This window comes from Silene latifolia, chromosome X (genome assembly GCF_048544455.1).
Source record: "Silene latifolia isolate original U9 population chromosome X, ASM4854445v1, whole genome shotgun sequence".
Lineage (NCBI taxonomy): Eukaryota > Viridiplantae > Streptophyta > Magnoliopsida > Caryophyllales > Caryophyllaceae > Silene > Silene latifolia.
In genome coordinates this window covers 60,786,159-60,806,521 of record NC_133537.1, presented here as the reverse complement: position 1 = coordinate 60,806,521, position 20,363 = coordinate 60,786,159, and the positions used below count along the sequence as shown (strand labels likewise).

At 37.2% G+C, this 20,363-nt stretch overlaps 3 protein-coding genes across 3 annotated transcripts in view; 2 read left to right on the top strand and 1 right to left on the bottom strand.

Annotated features, from left to right (window-relative positions):
* LOC141623336 (uncharacterized) overlaps positions 1-8,705 on the top strand; it is a 29,104-nt gene extending 20,399 nt beyond the window's left edge. Inside the window, exons 18-26 of the mRNA XM_074439448.1 lie at positions 279-687; positions 1,347-1,814; positions 2,989-3,105; positions 3,177-3,298; positions 3,383-4,106; positions 4,248-4,502; positions 4,635-4,817; positions 6,354-6,695; positions 7,247-8,705. Coding sequence (XP_074295549.1) covers positions 279-687; positions 1,347-1,814; positions 2,989-3,105; positions 3,177-3,298; positions 3,383-4,106; positions 4,248-4,502; positions 4,635-4,817; positions 6,354-6,695; positions 7,247-7,996 — 3,370 coding nt within the window. The 3' untranslated portion in view covers positions 7,997-8,705. The remainder of the gene's footprint in view (positions 1-278; positions 688-1,346; positions 1,815-2,988; positions 3,106-3,176; positions 3,299-3,382; positions 4,107-4,247; positions 4,503-4,634; positions 4,818-6,353; positions 6,696-7,246) is intronic.
* Positions 8,706-9,051: 346 nt separating this feature from the next.
* Positions 9,052-11,740, top strand: LOC141623335 (fibrillin protein 5 homolog). The gene is made up of 7 exons (XM_074439447.1): positions 9,052-9,501; positions 9,623-9,738; positions 9,828-9,950; positions 10,653-10,751; positions 10,863-10,907; positions 11,021-11,094; positions 11,406-11,740. Exons 1-7 carry the CDS (start codon positions 9,234-9,236, stop codon positions 11,491-11,493), a joined length of 813 nt encoding a protein of 270 aa, XP_074295548.1. The 5' UTR covers positions 9,052-9,233; the 3' UTR covers positions 11,494-11,740.
* Positions 11,741-11,807: 67 nt separating this feature from the next.
* Positions 11,808-12,626, bottom strand: LOC141617449 (uncharacterized). The gene has a single exon (XM_074434647.1). The coding sequence runs from the start codon at positions 12,624-12,626 to the stop codon at positions 11,808-11,810; it is 819 nt and encodes a 272-aa protein (XP_074290748.1).
* Positions 12,627-20,363: the final 7,737 nt, after the last annotated feature.

Genomic DNA, 20,363 nt, shown 5'->3' with positions numbered 1-20,363 from the left:
AAATGTGATTGTAAAGCAGTTTGGGCAAATAAATGTCTGTGCCACCATGTGCTTCATGTAGTTGCTTTTTCATATTTAAAGTGCTATAAATGTGTCCCACCATGTGCTTCGTGATTTGCTTTTTCATAAGTGGTATGAACCTATTGGTTTTGTGTATGCTGCATAGTGAGGCAAAATTGTTACTCTCACAGTTTTCCTCTGACCAAAAATATCCTTCTGGACAATTTTAAGAAATGTCTATTTCCAACTTTTTATTGGCAGTATATGATGTTTTACAGGGAAATCTCGTCTGTCAGAGAAAGTGAAGTAGCTTCCCAAATAGCAAATAATGTTGGAGCTGCTGTAGAAGCCTCAAATGCCTTGCCAACAGATGACAGTGCCCAAACACTTCACTACAATCGAAAAAGTCCAAAGCGGCGGCGGCTCATCGATCAAGTGTCAGATGACTTCTACTCTGCCAGCACGAATAACATTTCAAGTGTTCATGCAAGACTTATAGTTGAAGATGTCAAGGAAATTGGAATGGATAATGATGTCAAATTGTCGAAAGATTCAGATGACTGGCCAATATCTTTGCCAAAATTAGTTGCTCTGCTTTGTCAACAACATCAATTTCTTCCTTTGCTTAGAGCTTTTGAAATGTTTCTGCCCTCGTGCTGTCTGTTACCTTTTATCCGTGCTCTTCAGGTTTGTCTACCTAATATTGCTTTTAAAAGAATAGTTGCGCATACTTTTCCCTGTGCACTATACATTTCTAGAGTTGCAATTCTCGACGCAGATTTCATTGTGGTCATTCGGAAGAATCTCATTGTATTTAAATCAAACAAGGGTAAGATTGCAGATATCCTATGCCCTTTAACCTCATCGTAGTTAGGAACCTTGTGGCACTGGGCAATGTTGCTGTTTCCGGGGACTGCCCAAAGTTTTCATGTGATTATTTGCCTCAGCTGGGTTGTTAATTAGGACGATTTCAGATCTTGTAGGGAATAGAATGGTTGTCCATGAGAACTGGCTCAATCATAGCAATTTTTAGGCATATTTGCCTTGCCATTTGTTTCCATAGGATCTTGGGTATCCGATTTTCCGGGAATGATTTTATTTATGGCTACTCTTGTGTCAGAGAAAAACACTGTTTTATCAACAAGCCTTAAGGGTGGATATAGGATTATTAAGAGTCCTCACTCAAGCTTATCTGGAAAGAGTTTTGTGGTTTAAGCAAGATTTATTATTTACTGGTACCCTAGCATTTCTTTTTATCATCTTAGGTTCTTTGGCTGGCTGAGCTATTTATTTGTGTTACTTTTGTTACTTTGGCATTTAATCCATCATCTATTCTTTTGTCGCAGGCTTTTTCTCAGATGCGCCTATCTGAAGCTTCAGCTCATCTGGGATCATTTTCTTCACGAATTAAAGAGGAGCCATTTCTCTTGACTTCAAATTTTAGTAAACAGGGACTGTCAGGTACATCATGGATAAGCTCAACTGCAGTCATGGCTGCTGATGCTATCATTTCTACTAGCCCATCTCCCTATGAGAAAAGATGTTTGCTGCAGCTTCTTGTTTCCACTGACTTTGGCGATGGGGGATCTGCTGCTGCAAACTACCAGCGCCAGTTGTGGAAAATTAATTTAGCTGAGCCGGCACTAAGGAAACATGAGGATCTTCAGTTGGGAAATAAGAGTCTAGATGATGCTTCCCTCTTGACTGCTCTCGAAAATAATGGATACTGGGAGCAAGCACGAAATTGGGCTCGACAATTGGAGGCTAGCGGGGGACCATGGAAAGCCGCTGTTCACCGTGTTACTGAGAGACAGGTAGACTTGTTACACCCTATTTTTGTGCTACAGTTATGTTCAGAATTCTCTACATCATGCCACGCATGACTCTTGAATTTTAATCTCCAATCCTTCTACCAAATTGCTCAATTTTTGCAGCAAAGTTGTTTTGTATTCCGTTCGTACTTCAAAAGTGTGATATACTTCATGGTGTGGATGAAATATACAGATGTGCCCCAGGCGTACACCAGTTCCTGTACCCAACTTAAATCTAACTGTATTTTCTTGATCCATTTGCACTGGTTTACCCCAAAAATATGCTAAAGCAGTTCGGCTTGTAGAAAACCACTCAAAAGAGCTTGAGTAGTTAGTTTTTAGTATTGTGTCAAAAAAAGTTAGTTTTAAGTATTACTCGCCCTCTTATGTGGAGCATTATTCTTAAACCATAATCATGCACCAAGAGATCATGCATCTGGGCTGAGTGGAGTTTTGTTATATACTTATATGTAATTGGTTGGTGCCTGGTCAATGGTGGCTTCAATGACGTGGAAAAATTCCCATCAAACTCGGAATAGCCTAGTTACTTGAAAGTTTGTTGGTGAGGAAAACAGGGCCACGGTCAGGCATGTTGGTATAATGGTAGTGGTTCTACCACTAATTACTGCAAAAATGTTTTCTGTACCAACCTCTTGTTTTAAACTAGTGAAGATCAGTTTTGTACAATTGAATTCGAAAGGCCCGCCTCATCTTCTAATGCAATAAGTTGGAAGAAGATTAATCTTCTATCTGGTTATTTTAAATGTAATCTAGTTTGGTTATTGACCAGCTGGACACCTGTTTTAAATTGTATCCCTTAGCGAGCATCTGGTAGTCCTTGTGTCATCTTCATATAAACCTAGAAGTGGAGATGATATCGTTTGTCAAAGATAATGCTATTTGCTTCTTACTATTTCTTATTGAAGCAATAGTACAACATTTCCCAGTTCTTCAAAGGCTCTTGCCTCGGGGAGGTAAGGGGATTGGATGTAAGCAGTTTTACCCCTGGGTTAGAAGATATAGTTGTTGTTTCCAAAATTGAAGCTATTTTAAATTCTGCATTCATTTACTTTTCCGATCCAGGAACAAACTGTCGCATGAATTCACCTTAGATGAAATGATGCTCTATTTGCTTCCATTAACATCACTATTGGTTCTTTAATGTTCTCCATTTTAGGCAGCAGCCATGGTTGCTGAGTGGAAGGAGTTCCTTTGGGATGTAGCTGAGGAGAGAATTGCTCTATGGCGTCATTGTCAGAACTTATTCATTAGATATTCGTTTCCTGCATTACAGGTACTGTTGTAACTTCTTTGGTGTAATGTTCAAATGTGTTTGGAGTTACTTATTGTATGTTCTCCATTCAGGCTGGGTGGTTCTTTTTCAAACATGAAGAGGCAGTGGAGAAAGAACTTCCTCCTAGAGAGCTCCATGAATTATTACTTCTTTCTATACAATGGCTAAGCGGAACAATTACCAATTCTCATCCGTAAGTTCTGTTGACTGCTGATTACTTCTTTAATGCCTTCTGTGCCTCTGTCAAGTATTGTTTTTAAACCTACCTGTTCACCAGATCATGCCCGCTGCATCTTCTACGAGAAATTGAGACCCGGTTATGGCTTCTAGCAGTAGAATCGGAAGCTCAGTTGAAGGGTGAACGAGGTTCCACTTTGATTACCTCTAGTCAATATCAGATGTGCGGAAACAGTGCAAACATCATAGACCAAACTGCAGAAGTTATTGCAAAAATGGATAGCCATATGAACATGATGAGAAGTCGCGTTTCTGAGAAGGGAGACGTGAGAGAAAATAGTTCTTCGCAGCACAGAAGTCCTCAAACCTGGGATACTGGCGTCTCTGGGGGCACGAAGAATAAAAGAAGGACTAAAGCATATGGCCCCACGAGGCGGTTTACAGCAGAAGTCGCCGACAGGATTGCTGATGTTGATGAGAGTTCTTTCCCATCTTCGGACCTCGGATATGACTTGCTAGCTGAACATCTGAGACTTGATGCATCATATTCAAGTTGGCAAGAAAGAGTTGGACATACAGAGATTGAGAGGGCGGTTCTTTCTCTGTTGGAATTTGGACAAGTAACCGCTGCCAAGCAACTTCAAAACAAGCTTTCATCTGGTAGCATGCCTTTTGAGTTAAGAATTGTGGATGCTGCCCTCAAGGTTGCTGAACTATCAACACCACTTCAGAAACAATCTCTGCAGATATTAGATGAGGATTTATACTCTCTGATTCAGTCTGATGACATGGCAACAGAAGATCTCCTTGCCAATCCGCTCCAGGTCAATTGACATTCTTTTTGGTCTTCTGATTTTTGTTCATGAACGATTTACGTGCTTTTGTGCCACTTGTGTTATTTTCTCTCGTGAGCTGGAGAAACTCCAATATTTCCGTGTAACTAGAGCTTTTGTTTCCTTTGATAGATTCTGGAGAATTTATCTGCCATATTGACAGAAGGTAGTGGACGTGGACTTTGCAAGAGAATCATAGCAGTCGTGAAGGCTGCCAATGTCCTGGGTATTTTATTTCTTGAGGCCTTTGAAAAGCAGCCAACTGAACTTTTGCAGTTGCTTTCTCTGAAAGCACAGGATTCTTTTGATGAAGCTAGACTTGTGGTACAATCTCATTCCATGCCTGCTACGAGCATCGCGAACATTCTAGCAGAATCCTTCTTAAAGGTACTATGTTACGATATCTTTTTGTCTTCCCCAGGCATATAATTGTCATAGCGTATGCACACCTTTATATGATTTCAGATATTGTTCATTAACAGCTAATAACACGTCTGACCTTTTAATAATCTGGTGCAGGGTTTATTGGCAGCACATCGTGGTGGATATATTGATTCCCAAAAGGAGGAAGGTCCTTCCCCATTACTGTGGAGATTTTCTGATTTCCTAAAGTGGGCCGAATTGTGCCCCTCAGAGCAAGAGATTGGACATGCATTGATGCGGTTAGTCATTACCGGACAAGAAATTCCGCATGCTTGTGAGGTAGCTGTTTGTTATTTTTGCCAACTTGATTGTTGTCTGGTATTAGAGATTTATATGATGATGCTCGATTTCTTTGGCTTTTGTCCATGTCAAGTATCTGCACCATAGTATTGAATGTCGCCATTTTGGTTTGAGACTTGATCTCAGAATCGGCCATCAGGGCCTGACCTCTGTCGTTGTGAATAACTAAGGCCAATCTGCTTTGAAATTTGGTAGCAGTAACCTTCGAAACCTTGATTAAGTTGTCAAGGGCTAGATTTAATGCGATGATTAATATGGGGCTTTATTAAACAAAGATTTGTTTGTGTACTCATACATGCAATTTTTCTGTTGAGCAAAAGGACAAAAATGAGTCTGCTACTGGATCCTTCTGTCTATTGCATCATATTAGTAAATTATGGTTCACTCCACAGGAGATGTCTGTTATGGTCCACTAAGTGAGGGATGCCTGTTATGGTCCACTTTGTGACCTGGTTGCTTTTTAAATTGGATTATAAAGAACCCAAAGGGGTTCAGAATAGGCTTAGGAACAGTATTCCTCCATACAACATTGTGCCAGCTGATTGCAATAAGACAATGTTACATAGAATCCCCTAAAAGTTGGATAAAAGTCAAGCTAGCAAAGTATCTTCATCCCACAGAGACTGTCACATAGGGTTCCACCCATCATGGCCGCCATCATATCCACAAGAGTCCTATATTTTCTTCTGCTGTTTTTCCCACCAAATATGTCATCTCTCCTTTGTTCCAAATGTAAGTAGCTAGGTTGGAATTTGGAAATTCTCCAAGAGTGTGCTTGGGCAGGTTCGGTATTTTTTCTGGGCACACATTTTTACAATTTAATCCATCTTTCAGGATTGTACAACATAATGATAGGGGCCCCTCTTACCGTTACCTTAGCACTTTGTTTGGATGAAGGTATTTGGAGGGAAAGGAAGGGCAACAAAGTGCCGTGATTGACGAGCAAATTATTTGTGAGGGATTTGGAAGGGGATAGAAAATGGATCCCTCATTTCCCTCCCCCCCTTCCCTTCCCTTCCCTTCCCTTCCCTTCCTTTTTCCCCCTCCTTTCCCTCCTCTTTTTGCATCCAGAAATACCCTAAATTTAAACAAATATCATGCAACATATACCTAACATGAGATGACTTCCAAAGTTCCAGTTAGTACTTCATATGCTCGTTTTTCAAAATCCCTCGCTTAATTTGAAAACCGTATACAATTAAATAAAACAGAGGAAGTAATTGCTAATGCGCAGGCTAGCATATAAGAATATTTGTCACGGAGTTTGATTTTACTACTACAGTATGCTATAATGTGTTCCATATACTTTGTTCTTATGCATATGTAATTCATATAATCCTTTGCACATTTCTTATATTATCCCTGGTTAAGTAAAATAATGGAAAGAGAATCTCTAAATTTCGCTAGATCCTAAATGTGGCCTCTTGTCAAATAGGGAGGACATAAATGGGATGAAGTAGATAATATGGAGTATGATCTTAGCTAAATATTTTTACCCTGGTAACTCTTTTTTAGGTCGAGCTCCTTATTCTGTCGCACCACTTCTACCAATCATCAGCTTGTCTTGATGGGGTTGATGTTCTTGTAGCCCTTGCAGCAACAAGGGTTGAGGCTTATGTTTCCGAGGGTGATTTCTCTTGTTTGGCAAGACTCATAACCGGAGTGGGAAACTTCCATGCTCTGAATTTTATACTTGGCATACTTATTGAAAATGGACAGCTAGATCTTCTTCTCCAAAAATTTTCTGCAGCTGCGGATGCTAACACTGGTGTTGCTAAGGCTGTTAGAGGGTTCCGTATGGCAGTAGTTACAGCTTTGAAGCATTTTAACCCCAATGATCTTGATGCTTTTGCCACGGTTCGTTTACTTGCTTCATGTCATTGCTACTTATACTTAGACAAAAGCTAAATAGCATCAAAGTTATGTCTTTCTAGTGTTCTCTTTCGGCGCAAAGGGAATCACAAGGATAGTTTGATGTGACGGAATGCAAACCCAGTTCATGAGTAACACCCCTTGTGACTTTACAATCTAAGTTAGTTGACACTTGTGACCTCTTTTATGCTAAAAGTAAAATAATCATAAAATGAGTCGATTATATAAAATTGCGGGCTGAGACTTGATCTCAGAATCGATCGTCGCCGTCTGAGTCTCTGATCTCAGTCGTCGTGCCATAAATGTGGCTGGTAGGCTCACAATGCAATCAATTTAGAACTTGGTTGAAGTGCTGTGTCACGGCTCACGACCCAGATCTAATACTATGAAAATGAGTAATCTTGCGTTTTTGAAAACTAACATGCGAAGTTGGAGATTTGAATCTTCACGGGTTATTGGTGAAACAATTTCTGATCTTCATAGTTTATCATTCTAATTTTCTTGATGATTTTTTTTGTATCTATCCTATTGAGTAGGTGTATAATCACTTTGACATGAAGCACGAAACAGCTTCCTTACTAGAGTCCCGAGCAAAGCAATCTTACCAACAGTGGCACCTTCGCTATGACAAGGACCAAAATGAAGATCTTCTGGAATCAATGCGGTTTTACATTGAAGCAGCAGAGGTCTATTCCTCCATTGATTCGGGTGACAAAACCCGTTCTTCATGTGCTCAAGCATCCCTTGTTTCTCTTCAAATTCGGATGCCAGACATTCGATGGCTAAATCTATCCGAAACTAGCGCTCGTAGATTACTGGTCGAACAATCTCGGTTCCAGGAAGCATTAATTGTCGCGGAAGCCTATAATCTTAATCAACCTAGTGAGTGGACCCCAGTTTTATGGAACCAAATGTTGAAACCCGAGGTCGCTGAGCAATTTGTGGCCGAATTCGTCGCGGTGCTACCTCTCCACCATACCACACTAATTGAACTAGCGAAATTCTACAGGTCAGAGATGGTGGCGAGGGGGGACCAGTCCCACTTCTCTGTTTGGCTGACTGGTGGCGGGTTGCCTGCCGAGTGGGCCAAGTATCTGGGAAGGTCATTTCGGTGTTTGCTCAAGAGAACGAGAGATCTGACATGGCGTTTGCAAATGGCTACTCTTGCCACTGGGTTTAATGACGTGACTGATGCATGTAATAAGGCCTTGGATAAGGTTCCTGAAAAAGCGGGACCCCTTGTGCTGAGGAAAGGGCATGGCGGGGCCTATCTCCCAGTAACATAGACTCATTCCTACCTGATCGACAAGTCCAAGTGAATGTCATCAATGTTCCATTGATGTACATGGAAATACTGAAAGGCATAATTTCAGACAAAATTTGTGGGAAGAAGGATGGAAAATCCTGTTCAAAGTTTGCCAGAATTGGAGTAGTGTGTATAGAGCACAAATATTCTAAAGAGACTTCTCACACAATTTTATTCGTGAGACGGGTTCATTTACTCTAGCTGTTGGGCCTTATACAAGATCGTTTGCTTCAGTATGTGATTATAAAATTAGGCTTGTGAGTTATCGAGTTTGGTGTGTATTTGGTAAAGTCCCGCTTATTCGCCTTCTTGAGTGAGTCCTGGTTATTCCAAATTTTGTAGAGACGTTGCATTATTCTTACCAAAGTAAATGTAGTTTATGTACAGATTGATTATCGAATCCTGTAGAAAGTTTTGAGTTACTAACCAGTTTTGTAACACTAGAGAACCTTATATTGCTTGTAACCTGGTTTTGGCAAGTGATGAGCCAAATTTTGAGGTTTTTAGGGTCCGTTTATTTTTAGGAGTCGATAAGCCAGCAAGGAAATTGAGCAAGTCGTGCGTGAGACGCTTTGATGCGAAAGATCACTCAATGTTTATGTATTGTCTTCAACTATATACATAGATAATTGATTTGTGTAATATGTAAGATTGTTTCATTGAGTTTTTATGTTTTAAGTTTAATGTTACTCTTGCTGAATTAGTTGCTTATCTGCAGTCTTCACTGCGGCTAGCAACGCTGGTAAATTTCATGTTAGACACAAATATGGTACTAGTAGTCTAGTACAAAGGAGATGAGGGATTCAAGCGCAGAACCGATCAATACTTAATTCTGAAATGTATGATCATTCATTTATACTGTTAAAAGTATTTACAAGACGTATTGAACTAGTCTAACAATAATTAGTTATGGTTATGGTTATGGTTATGGTCTTAACAATAATTAAGTTACGGTCTAAAATAATTTAGTTATGGTTGTGTTTGCGCATCAAATTGTGTGTTATAAATTTTGACGCAATTTGGTGGTGCTTTTCCAACAAAACAAAATGTCCAACATACACCTCACACAAAAAAGTCGTTCCAACTATCCTAAATCTAATTTCCATATGACTTGTCAACCTATCAACCAAAACCTTAAAACACACACACTCAGTCACTCACTACTTGTTCTACAATTGAAGTATTAATTAATTAAACCATCCAAAATTACATTAAATATGAGCACCAAGCTTATGCAATCAACAATTCAAGCTTCACACTTGTTTCCACTATTATCCAAACTTAAATCCCAACTTCCTAAACTTAATATCATAAATGTTAGACCAAATTACACCATACTTAAGCATTTTACACCATTTAATAATCCCTCATCTAAGCACTATATTAAAGTTGCTGCTGCTGCTGCTGTTTCAGAAGAGCAAGACTCAAGTGTGCCTGAAGCTGATAATGCCCTCATCAAATCAAGTATCTACCATGCTTTGGAAGGTGAGCTCTCCCACCAATTTCAAATATTTTTGATTGCCTGAGACTGACATTTCCTTTTTTATTTATTTATATTGTGATATTGATTGTATGGTTTTATATTGTGATATTGATTTGTATGAAGGTATTAATAGAGGTGTGTTTGGAGTTACATCTGAGAAGAAAAAAGAGATTCAGAACTTGGTTGTAAAGCTTGAAGCTCATAACCCAACAACCAATCCCACTCAAGATTTGGATAAGGTAAAAAAGTAGTGTAAAATGGGTCAAATACCAACTGTAACTAGTTATCTTTTTGTAATTTGTTTATTTGTAATCATAATCATTGGAAGGTCAATGGATGCTGGAAACTTATTTACAGTACAATTACTATATTGGGTTCAAAGAGAACTAAGCTTGGATTGAGAGATTTTATCAATTTAGGGGACTTTTTACAGATCATTCATGTTTCTGAGGTATGGCTTGTTTCTTTGTTTTTAGCGTTTCATTATGATATGATATATTATACTCCCTCCGTCCCGGTCATTTGTTGTCCTTTTGTTTTGTTGCGCGTTAATAAAAAGAAAAAAGGCACTAATAACTAAATGATGTAAAGTGGAAGCAAATTGAATGAGAATGATCAAATTACTCATCAAGTTAATTCTTAAAATAGAAAGAATGACAACAAATGATCGGTACACCTAATATGGAAAAGAAACAATGATCGGGACGGAGGAGTCTTACATTGCCATCGGCGGAAACACATTACCGAACAAGTTCAATGCAGAGTACTCTTTTAGATTTATAGAATAAGACCATCCTACCGTGTTCCATGTGGCATGTACAACCGAACACGTTATTTATTACCATTATTAAATAAGGTATTTAACACATAATTGACCGTTGTGGACTATATATATCGGTCTTAAGGGAGATAATATACTCTTTTAGAAAAGTAGTATCTTTTAAAACACTTTGTGCGAAAAATTATGGGTCTAAGAAAAATCAAACTTACCATTTAGGGGATGATGATGATATCGTATCAATTTGCATAACCTCATTACTGCTTAAATCTTCCTGAGTTGTGATTTTATAACATTGATGCATTGTTATTTATATATCAAGTACTATTGTCCTAAGTGACCACTGATATAAATATATTCATGCCAAAAATGGAGGGCAAAGCAGTTAATGTAATCAAATTCAATGCAAGGGGAATGAGTATGCTAAATGGTCAGCTGACAATCCAAGCTTCTTTCAGCGTGGCTTCTCCATCAGTAAATCTCTTTTATCTTTCTCTCATTCTTCTGAATTATCCTAAATATATAAACCGAGATGGCAAGTTATGAATTGGATTATTGTTGATTGTTGTAATCTATTTTGTGCAGAGAGTAAACATTAAGTATGACAGCTCGAAGATCGCACCAAACCAGGTATATATGATCAACTCCTTCCAAGTACCAATCTGCGTTATAGCAATGAGCCTCAAAGTAAAACACTAACCTTGTTTACTTGTTTCATGATCCATGACTCTCCGATTTTCAAGTTGATGAATTTGTTCGAGAAGAACTATGAGCTTTTACTTGGCATTTTTAACCCGGATGGCTGGTTGGATATCACGTATCCTTTTGTCTTTTCATTCTGATTGTTAGTTATATAATTTTCGAGTTTTCTGAGTTGCTCTATTGCATTTCTAATTCGCCCCATTCAAAATTTTCAAGCCCTCAAAACTACAAATCCGGACTCTATTACTATGGAATGTAGATGATTTGTTATTAATTGATTTCATCATGGGTCATCTGTAAACTTTCTATATCATTTCAATTTTTTTTTTTTGGAAGAATAGGGGCAGTCGGCTCCCTTATCCCGTTGTAAGCGGTCCTTTGAAACGATGAAAGACGTTGGTGGGTCCTTGATAGAATGGTTCACAGATATGTGGATGAAGAAATGAGGATAGGAAGGGATGACAAAGGCAACATCTTCATACTTGAACGGGCGAAAGACCAAGATCAGAGTTAACTTTTAGGTGGTTATGTTATGACCTTATTTTTCATCTACAAGCTTGCAGATTCTACAAGAGGATGGATGGGGTAATAAGGAGTTGCCTTCATATACATGTCATTTTTATACTCCAGATACAAGGTTTTTTTTAACTACATGTAAATGTGATCCAAGTATTATTACAAGAGAGTGATAATGAAATTATGAATGTTGCAGTCTTGTAAGATTTCGAGCATTGTATTTAACTGTTTCGAGTCTTGGACAACTATTTTTTTTTTTTTTTTTTTTTTTTTTTTTTTTTTTTTTTTTTTGACAGCTGTAAATAAAAGGTTTTACATTTTCATGGCTTGCTGAGCTAGGCTGTGCGCAATGCCATTCAGATGCCTTGGAATAAAGTTAAAAGCTAAGCAATGGAAAGCACTAAAAGACTCCCGAATATCTTGAAGGACACCTGCGATCTTGTGATTTTCCGTAGCAACCTTTGCCAATTGATTGATTAGCTGCAAACAATCCGATGAAATGTCAAGGTGAAGAATATGCCTTGCTTTTGCCCACTCCACTACGTCACGTACACCCAAAGCTTCCGCTTGTAGAGGCGACTCTGCTCTTAAGTGCACCTGTCTTCTTCCTAGCTCCTGCCCCATCTCATCATATGCAATCCACCCTACAGCTGCTTCCATGGTCTGATTCCAACTGGCATCCACTTTCACCCGTGTTACATCACATCCCGCTGGATTACCAACAACACACACCGGATGACCATTGCGAATATCCATAGACTCCTGCTGTGTCATGACCTCCCCCTCAGTGCACCCACTAACCCGAGGTTGTGGTGAATCCAGTGATTTACAAAGCATGTGGACCTTCTCCCGAACTACTTTAAATATCAAATTCATGACCACGTTCAAATTAAGAGTCAGATCCTGGAACTTCAGCATGTTTCGCGTGGTCCATAGACACCATATGATAGCCACAAAATGAATGACCTGATGAGTTCCTTCCTCTCTTTTGCGCAAATAGAGGATCCAGTCCGTAATCCAGTCAGAGATAGGGATGTCCCTTGCCCCTTCCACCCGAATTCCTAGATCCGAGCTTGCCCATATTCTACATGAGAGACCACAGTCCCTAAAAAGGTGCTCCAGAGTTTCCATGTTCTTAGGCTCGCCGATACACATACTACAGGAGTCATCCACCTCTATTTTTCGTTTAGCGAACTCATATCCAATCGGAAGAGCATTGGTGATGATTCGCCATAACAGACCTTCCACATCTCGTGAATTGGCAATTTCAAAGGACTTTCCTAAAAAAACATCCTACCTCGAGAGTTGAGTCTACTGCGATCCTTGGCTGTTCCTGCCTTTTCCATAAAGTCCTCAAAGATCAGACCATAGCCACTCTTCACCGTATACATGCCTGACGTCGTGTGTGGCCAATACACCTTATCCCCCGCTCTAACCTCACAACGTGGGATGGCAAGAATTCGAGTCGCCCACTCATTCGTGAATAACTCCTGTATGAACTCCTCATTCCAGGAACCATTAGAGTGCAGCATATTTCTTACCTGAAGATAGCCAAGTGAGCATTTTCCCGATCCACCCAGTTGTCCTAGGTTCCGGTCTCTCTCCCCCACCCATCTTGTCGTCCGGACGTTTAAGGTCGAGTCAATCCCGCTTCCACCCGATGTGTTCCATAACAAGAGTTAGACCATAGAGAATGCTTCGTACTCCCCAAGAACTCCCAGAGCCCCCGATAGGATTTAAACCATGTTTAAAGGTCCGGTACCAAAGATCTTTTGCCTAAAAATCCCGCAAAACAAAGACCTCTCGCTTGAAACGATTCTCCACCCATGTTTTGCCAACGAGCTTTATTCGGACATCGCACATTTCGGATGCCTAAACCACCCGTACTCTTTGGTAAACTCGGGAAGTTTTTACTACACCAAAGGTGGACCTTATTACCCGGCTTACACCCCCACCAAAATTGTGTCAAAATAGAATTAATCTTTTTGCCACACTTACCTAAGACTTTGAAGACCGATAGAAAGTAATTTGAGAGATTGGATAGAACCGATGAAATCAGAGTAAGACGTCCTGCTGGTGATAGAAAAATCCCGTTCCATGAGGAAATACGTTTGGTGACATGTTCGATCAGGGCATCAAAAATACCTTTCTTTGATTCTTTAAATTCCGCTTAGGTATCCCAAGGTATTTCCCAATGCCAACATTCTGCTTGATGTTAAAGGCTTTTAGTATCTTTTGTACCCTAATCAAGGTCGTATTCGGGTGAAGAGTATCCCGACTTATCGACATTCGGTCTTTGGCCCGAAGCTCCACAAAAATCATTGATGAGTTGTACCAAATGGACCACTGAATCCCCTTTATCCTTGAAAAAGAAGACCGAGTCATCCGCAAAGAAGAGATGTGTGATAGGCTTAACCCCCCTGACCAGCTGAATTCCATGTATCAACCGTACTTCATCATATAACAAACGTGAAATATTTGATTTTTACACACTTTGAATTTAAGTAATGTGTATTGCTCTTTCATATATATATATATATATATATATATATATATATATATATATATATATATATATATATATATATATAGAGAGAGAGAGAGAGAGGGGGTTCTTCTAAGGTCCTTACATCCATTGAGTCCCTAAGTCCTTATAAGGGCCTTTGGATGGAAGGGATGGAGGGATGAGATTACATCTCATTCAAGGGTCACAAATGAACCTCCCTAATCTCCCTCCCTAATTGTGTATAACTCCACCTAATTGTGTATAACTCTTCCACCATTCTAATCTCCCAACTCACTTCCTCATTATTCATTCATTCACACTTCTCTCATACACTCATTCTCTCTCATCTTTCTCTCATTCTCTCAAAAAAAAAAAAACCAAATCAACAAAAAAAAACCAACAAAAAAAAAACCAAAAAAAAAAAAACAAGAACAACTTCATCGACAAACAGTACAACACCACCATAACAAACCACCCTTCCACCACCATTCACCACCACCATACCGTCCTCCCTCCTTTACTCACACAACCACGCGCCTCACCTCACCACCACGGCCCTACCGTCAACCCCCCGACACCAACAATCCGACCCGCAACAACCACACACACACCACACACCTACACTAACCACCACCACCGTGGCCGCCACCACTACCACCGTGCCGGCCTGGACACGGTGGTTTCAAGGGTGGCCACCATGCCGGCAGCCACCACCCACAACAGAGGGCAATAACCGCAACCACAAACGACGCGACATCAACAACCATAACCAACCCGACATCCCTCTTTCTCTCCCATTTTCCGCCACCTACAGCCACTCTCACGGCCACCCAGAACCACCACTCGACTCCTCTCACCACCCTCGACCTAGATCTGTCCATACCCAGACCCAAACCAACCCGCAACCCCTTCAAAAACGAAGCCCTAAACCCGCAACCTCTTCTTCTTTCTTTTTCTGATTTTTTTTTGTCGTTCCTTTGTTTTTGTTATTTTTTCTTTGTTTTGTATTTTTTTAGTTTAGTTTTTTTTGTTATTATTTGAGATTTGGTATTAATTTTGTGTGGTGTTGTTTTTTTTAGATCTATTGGTTTTTTTGTGTTTTTGTCATATTTACTTTATTTTGTTATTGTTATTTGGTTTTTAATTTTTGTTGGTTATTAATTTTTTGTTGGTTATACACTTAAAACATTAAAGTTATACTATTTATGACTAAAGTTATACACTTAAAACATTAAAGTTATACATTTTATGACTAAAGTTATACACTTTTTACATTAAAGTTACACTATTAACATCTAAAGTTATACATTGTATAAATTGAAGTTATACAACCATTCAAGTTTGTTTTGTTGGTTTTTTTATTTGGTTTGGTTTTGTTTTTTTTTTTGTTATTTGTTTTTTTTTAATTATTGGTTAATTTTTTATTATTGTTATTGAAGTTTTTTTATTGTACTTTTTTGACTTATTGGTTTTTTTAATATCATCTTCTTATATGTTGTTTCAAATTCGAATTTATAGTTCTAAAGTTATACAATTTTGAACTAAAGTTACACAAATTTGGACTAAAATTACACAAATTTGGACTGAAGTTATACAAATAAGGACTAAAGTTATACAAATAAGGACTAAAGTTATACAATTTTGGACTAAAGTTATACAAATTTGGACTACAATTATACAAAAAATGATTGAAATTATACAAATAAGGACAAAAGTTATTCAAATAAGGACTAAAGTTATACAAAAATGGACTAAAGTTATACAAAAAAGGACTGAAGTTATACAAAAATAGACCAAAGTTATACAAAAAAAGACTAAAGTTATACAAAGATTGGACTAAAGTCATACAACAATGGACTAAAGTTATACAAAAATGAACCAAAGTTATACAAAAAATGAACCAAAGTTATACAAAAATGAACCAAAGTTATACAAAAATGGACTAAAGTTATACAAAAAATTGGACTAAAGTTATACAAAAATGAACCAGAGTTGTACAAAAATGAACCAAAGTTATACAAAAATGCACCAGAGTTATACAAAAATGCATCAAAGTTATACAAAAAATGGACTAAAGTTATACAAAAATGAACCAAAATTATACAAAAATGAACCAAAGTTATACAAAAATGAACCAAAGTTATACAAAAATGGACCAAAGTTATACAAATATGGACTTTGGTTCATTTTTGTATAACTTTGGTTCATTTTTGTATAACTTTGGTTCATTTTTGTATAATTTTGGTTCATTTTTGTATAACTTTAGTCCATTTTTTGTATAACTTTGGTGCATTTTTGTATAACTCTGGTGCATTTTTGTATAACTTTGGTTCATTTTTGTACAACTCTGGTTCATTTTTGTATAACTTTGGTCCATTTTTGTATAACTTTAGTCCTTATTTGTATAACTTTAGCCCATATTTGTATAACTTTAATCCATATTTGTATAACTTTGGTTCATTTTTGTATAACTTTGGTTCATTTTTGTATAACTTTGGTTCATTTTTTTATAACTTTAGTCCAATTTTCTGTATAACTTTAGTCCAATTTTTGTATAACTTTAGTCTTTTTTTTGTATAACTTTGGTCTATTTTTGTATAACTTTGGTTCATTTTTGTATAACTTTACTCCATTTTTGTCTTAGATGAAAAAAAAGTATCTCACAAAAAAAAACGAGATTTAAAACACGAAATCTTAAAAAAAAAACGTATAACAAGAAGAGATTTAAGAAAATGAATAAAAAATGATAACTAACAAAATAAAAGACAACTAAAATAAAATAAAAGACAAAAAAAATAATAAATGGAAAAAACAACTAAAAATATACAAATTAATACAAAACGAAAAAAAAAAAAAACGAGTTGAAAAAAAAAGAAAGTCAGCGGCGGTGGGGCGGCGGTGGGAAGTGGGGCGGGGGGTGGTGGGGGTGGTTATTTGGTGTCGGGTGGGGTGGTGGTGGTGGGTGGTGGTGAATGAGAAAGAGAGGAATGAATGATTTATTTGAATTTTTTGATTTATTTGGATTTTTTGGGTTTTTTATTTATTTGGATTTTTGGGTTTTTTTTTATTTATTTGGGTTTTTTTTAGAGTTTGAGAGAAGAGAGAAATGAAATGTGTAAGATGAAAGAGAAATGGATGAGTGGAAAACAAATATATAGTAAATTAGTGATTAATTAGAGTGGATTAGTGAAAGAGGAGAGAGATGGTGAGATTAGCTTATAAACACACTTTTTGGGGTTGATCTCATCCCTCCATTTCCCTCCATCCAATGGCTCATAATAGAACTTATGGACTCAATATAAATGTGGACCTTAGTTGATCTCTTCTCTCTCTCTCTCTCTCTCTCTCTCTCTCTCTCTCTCTCTCTCTCTCTCTCTCTCTCTCTCTCTCTCTCTCTCTCTCTCTCTCTCTCTCTCTCTCTCTCTCTCTCTCTCTCTCTCTCTCTCTCTCTCTCTCTCTCTATATATATATATATATATATATATATATATATATATATATATATATATATATATATATATAGAGAGAGAGAGAGAGAGAGAGAGAGAGAGAAGGATCAACTGAGTCCACCAAAAATCCTTGAGTCCATTAGTCCTCTTTAGGACCCTCAAAAAGATAGGATGGAGGGCTGAGATTAAAAGGGAAAAAGGGAGGATTAGTGCTAAACTTAGGGGATCAATCCTAATTAATCACTTTCCCTCACTACTATCCATAATCAAGCCCTAATTTCACTATAAAACCCTTCTTTTTTCACTCACTTCTCTCTCATCTCACAATTATTCTCCCCCTCATCTCTCTAAAAACCAAAAAAACTCAATTCCTCTCAAAAATCAAACAAAATTCAAAAACCAAATAATTCAAAAAAAAAAAAAATCCCCCCCTCTTCCTCTTCCTCACCTACCCGACCCCACGACCACCTCCACCGCCACCTACCTACGCCCACCATCCGCACCACCACCGACCCACCACCCTCCTCTCATCCTCACCACCACTGACCCACCACCCTCACCCCGCCCGCCACCACTCCAGATCTGAGCCACACCCCCACGCCCGCCACCACCCACACCGACACCCACCCCACGCCCATCACACATCCCCCACAAAAACCTCTTTCACTCACCCCGACTCCCACATCTGCCTCCCACGCTCCACGCAAAACCAGCCCACAACCCGAAAACTCCCTCTCCTTTTTCAGATCTCCACCACAAACAACCACCGCAACACACCACGGCATATGCCGCACCACCACCGCCAACACGACTGCCCCCCTCTCTCACCAACACCACCGCACCCCTGCCTGCATCCAACCCACCACCATTTCCGACTGCCACACACAGCCCCTGCTCCCTTCTTCCTCTCTCCGCCGCGGCTCCACAACTAATCACCATTCAGATCTCGTTTTTTTTCTTTTTTTTTTTCTAATTTCTGATATTTTTATTTTTTTAGTTTTTCAGATTTGAAGTTTGGTGGTGGTCGTGGAAAAGGTGTAATATGTGGTGTTGTGTTTGTTTGCTTTTCTCGTTTTTCAGCTTTTGTTTTACTTAAAATATGTTTTTAATTGTTGATTTCTTTTTTATAACTTTAAACCATATTTGTTGTGTTTTTTGTTTTTCTGATTTCATTTCTGTTTTTTAAATGTTTTTTCCCTTCTTTTTTTTTTTTTTTTTTTTTTTTTTTTCAAGTTTGGACTTGTTTCCCGCTTGCTCGTTCTAGATCTAGGTTTTTTAGTTTACAATTTTTTCTTTTAGAATTTTTTTGGTTTTTGTAGATCTATATTATACACTCGTATTTCTTATGTTTTTAGTTTTTTAATTCTTTTATAAAATATTTTTTTGGTTTTTGTAGTTTTTTTCGAGATCTAATAAATATATTTATTATACTCATATTTTTTTACATTTACAATCATACTTCTTCACATTTACACTCGTAAATCATTACATTTACACTCGTATTTCCTCACATTTACACTCATATTTCTTTAAATTTACACTTGTATTTCCTCACATTTACACTCATATTTCTTTAAATTTACACTTGTATTTTCTCACATTTACACTCATATTTCTTTTTGTTTTTTTACACTTGTATTTTTTTACAATTACAATCGTTTTTCTTTAAATTTACACTTTTTTTTTTCAGATCTGTACACTGGTTTTTATACATTTACACATTTACAAATCATATTATAATAATTTTTATTCTTAGATCTAATAAATATATTTATTATACTCATATTTCTTTACATTTACACTCGTATTTCTTTACATTTACACTTATATTTCTTTACATTTACACGCATTTTTCAGATTTACACTCATATTTCTTTACAATTACACTCGTACTTCTTTACATTTACACTCATAATTTTACATTTACACTCATATTTCTTTACATTTACACTCATATATTTGTACATTTACACTTGTTAAATTTATATAGATTTGCACTAATATATTTTTGTGGATATGAGTTGGTGGTGGAGGACGACGGTGGTGGTGTTTGTTGGTAGTCGGACTAAAGTTTTACTCGTAAAGGACCAAAGTTACACTTATAAAGGACCAAAGTCACACTCAAAGGACCAAATTTACACTCTTAAACTTTCAAATTTACACTTAAAATACTACATTTACACTCGGAAAACATCACATTTACACTTGTAAAATGTTAAAATTATATAAATTCAAAATTTTCGTCACAAAAAATCAAATTTACACTCTTAAAATGTTACATTTACACTCGGAAAACATCACATTTACACTTGTAAAATGTTAATATTATATAAGTTCAAAATTTCCGTCACAAAAAATCAAATTTACACTCTTAAAATGTTACATTTACACTCGTAAAACATCACATTTACACTTGTAAAATGTTAAAATTATATAAATTCAAAATTTCCGTCACAAAAATCAAATTTACACTCTTAAAATGTTACATTTACACTCGTAAAACATCACATTTACACTTGTAAAACTCATACAACATTACATTTACACTTCAAAATCAAACTCAAAACGATTAATTAGGGGCTAGAGAGAGAAAGAAAAATTAATTAGTGTATAGAAATTTGATTAGTGGTAATTTTTTTGGTAATTTTCAATCTCAATCACCCATATCAATCCAACCATCCACATTTTTTTCCTTTTCTTTTTTAATAGCCCTTAATCAAATTCATCTCAACCATCCAATGAGTCCATCCAATGGCCCTTAGAAGGACTTATGGACTCAATTGGGAAGGAGATCTCATTAGAACTCCTATATATATATATATATATATATATATATATATATATATATATATATATATATATATATATATATATATATATATAGAGAGAGAGAGAGAGAGAGAGAGAGAGAGG

Excerpts from the sequence above, each read along its gene's own strand:
- LOC141623335 (XM_074439447.1), top strand. The coding sequence starts at position 9,234 with ATGAGCACCAAGCTTATGCAATCAACAATTCAAGCTTCACACTTGTTT. Across the intron at positions 9,951-10,652 it reads AGATCATTCATGTTTCTGAG|GGCAAAGCAGTTAATGTAAT; the intron begins GTATGGCTTGTT and ends CCAAAAATGGAG. Across the intron at positions 11,095-11,405 it reads GATGGCTGGTTGGATATCAC|ATATGTGGATGAAGAAATGA; the intron begins GTATCCTTTTGT and ends AATGGTTCACAG.
- LOC141617449 (XM_074434647.1), bottom strand. The coding sequence starts at position 12,626 with ATGGAAACTCTGGAGCACCTTTTTAGGGACTGTGGTCTCTCATGTAGA.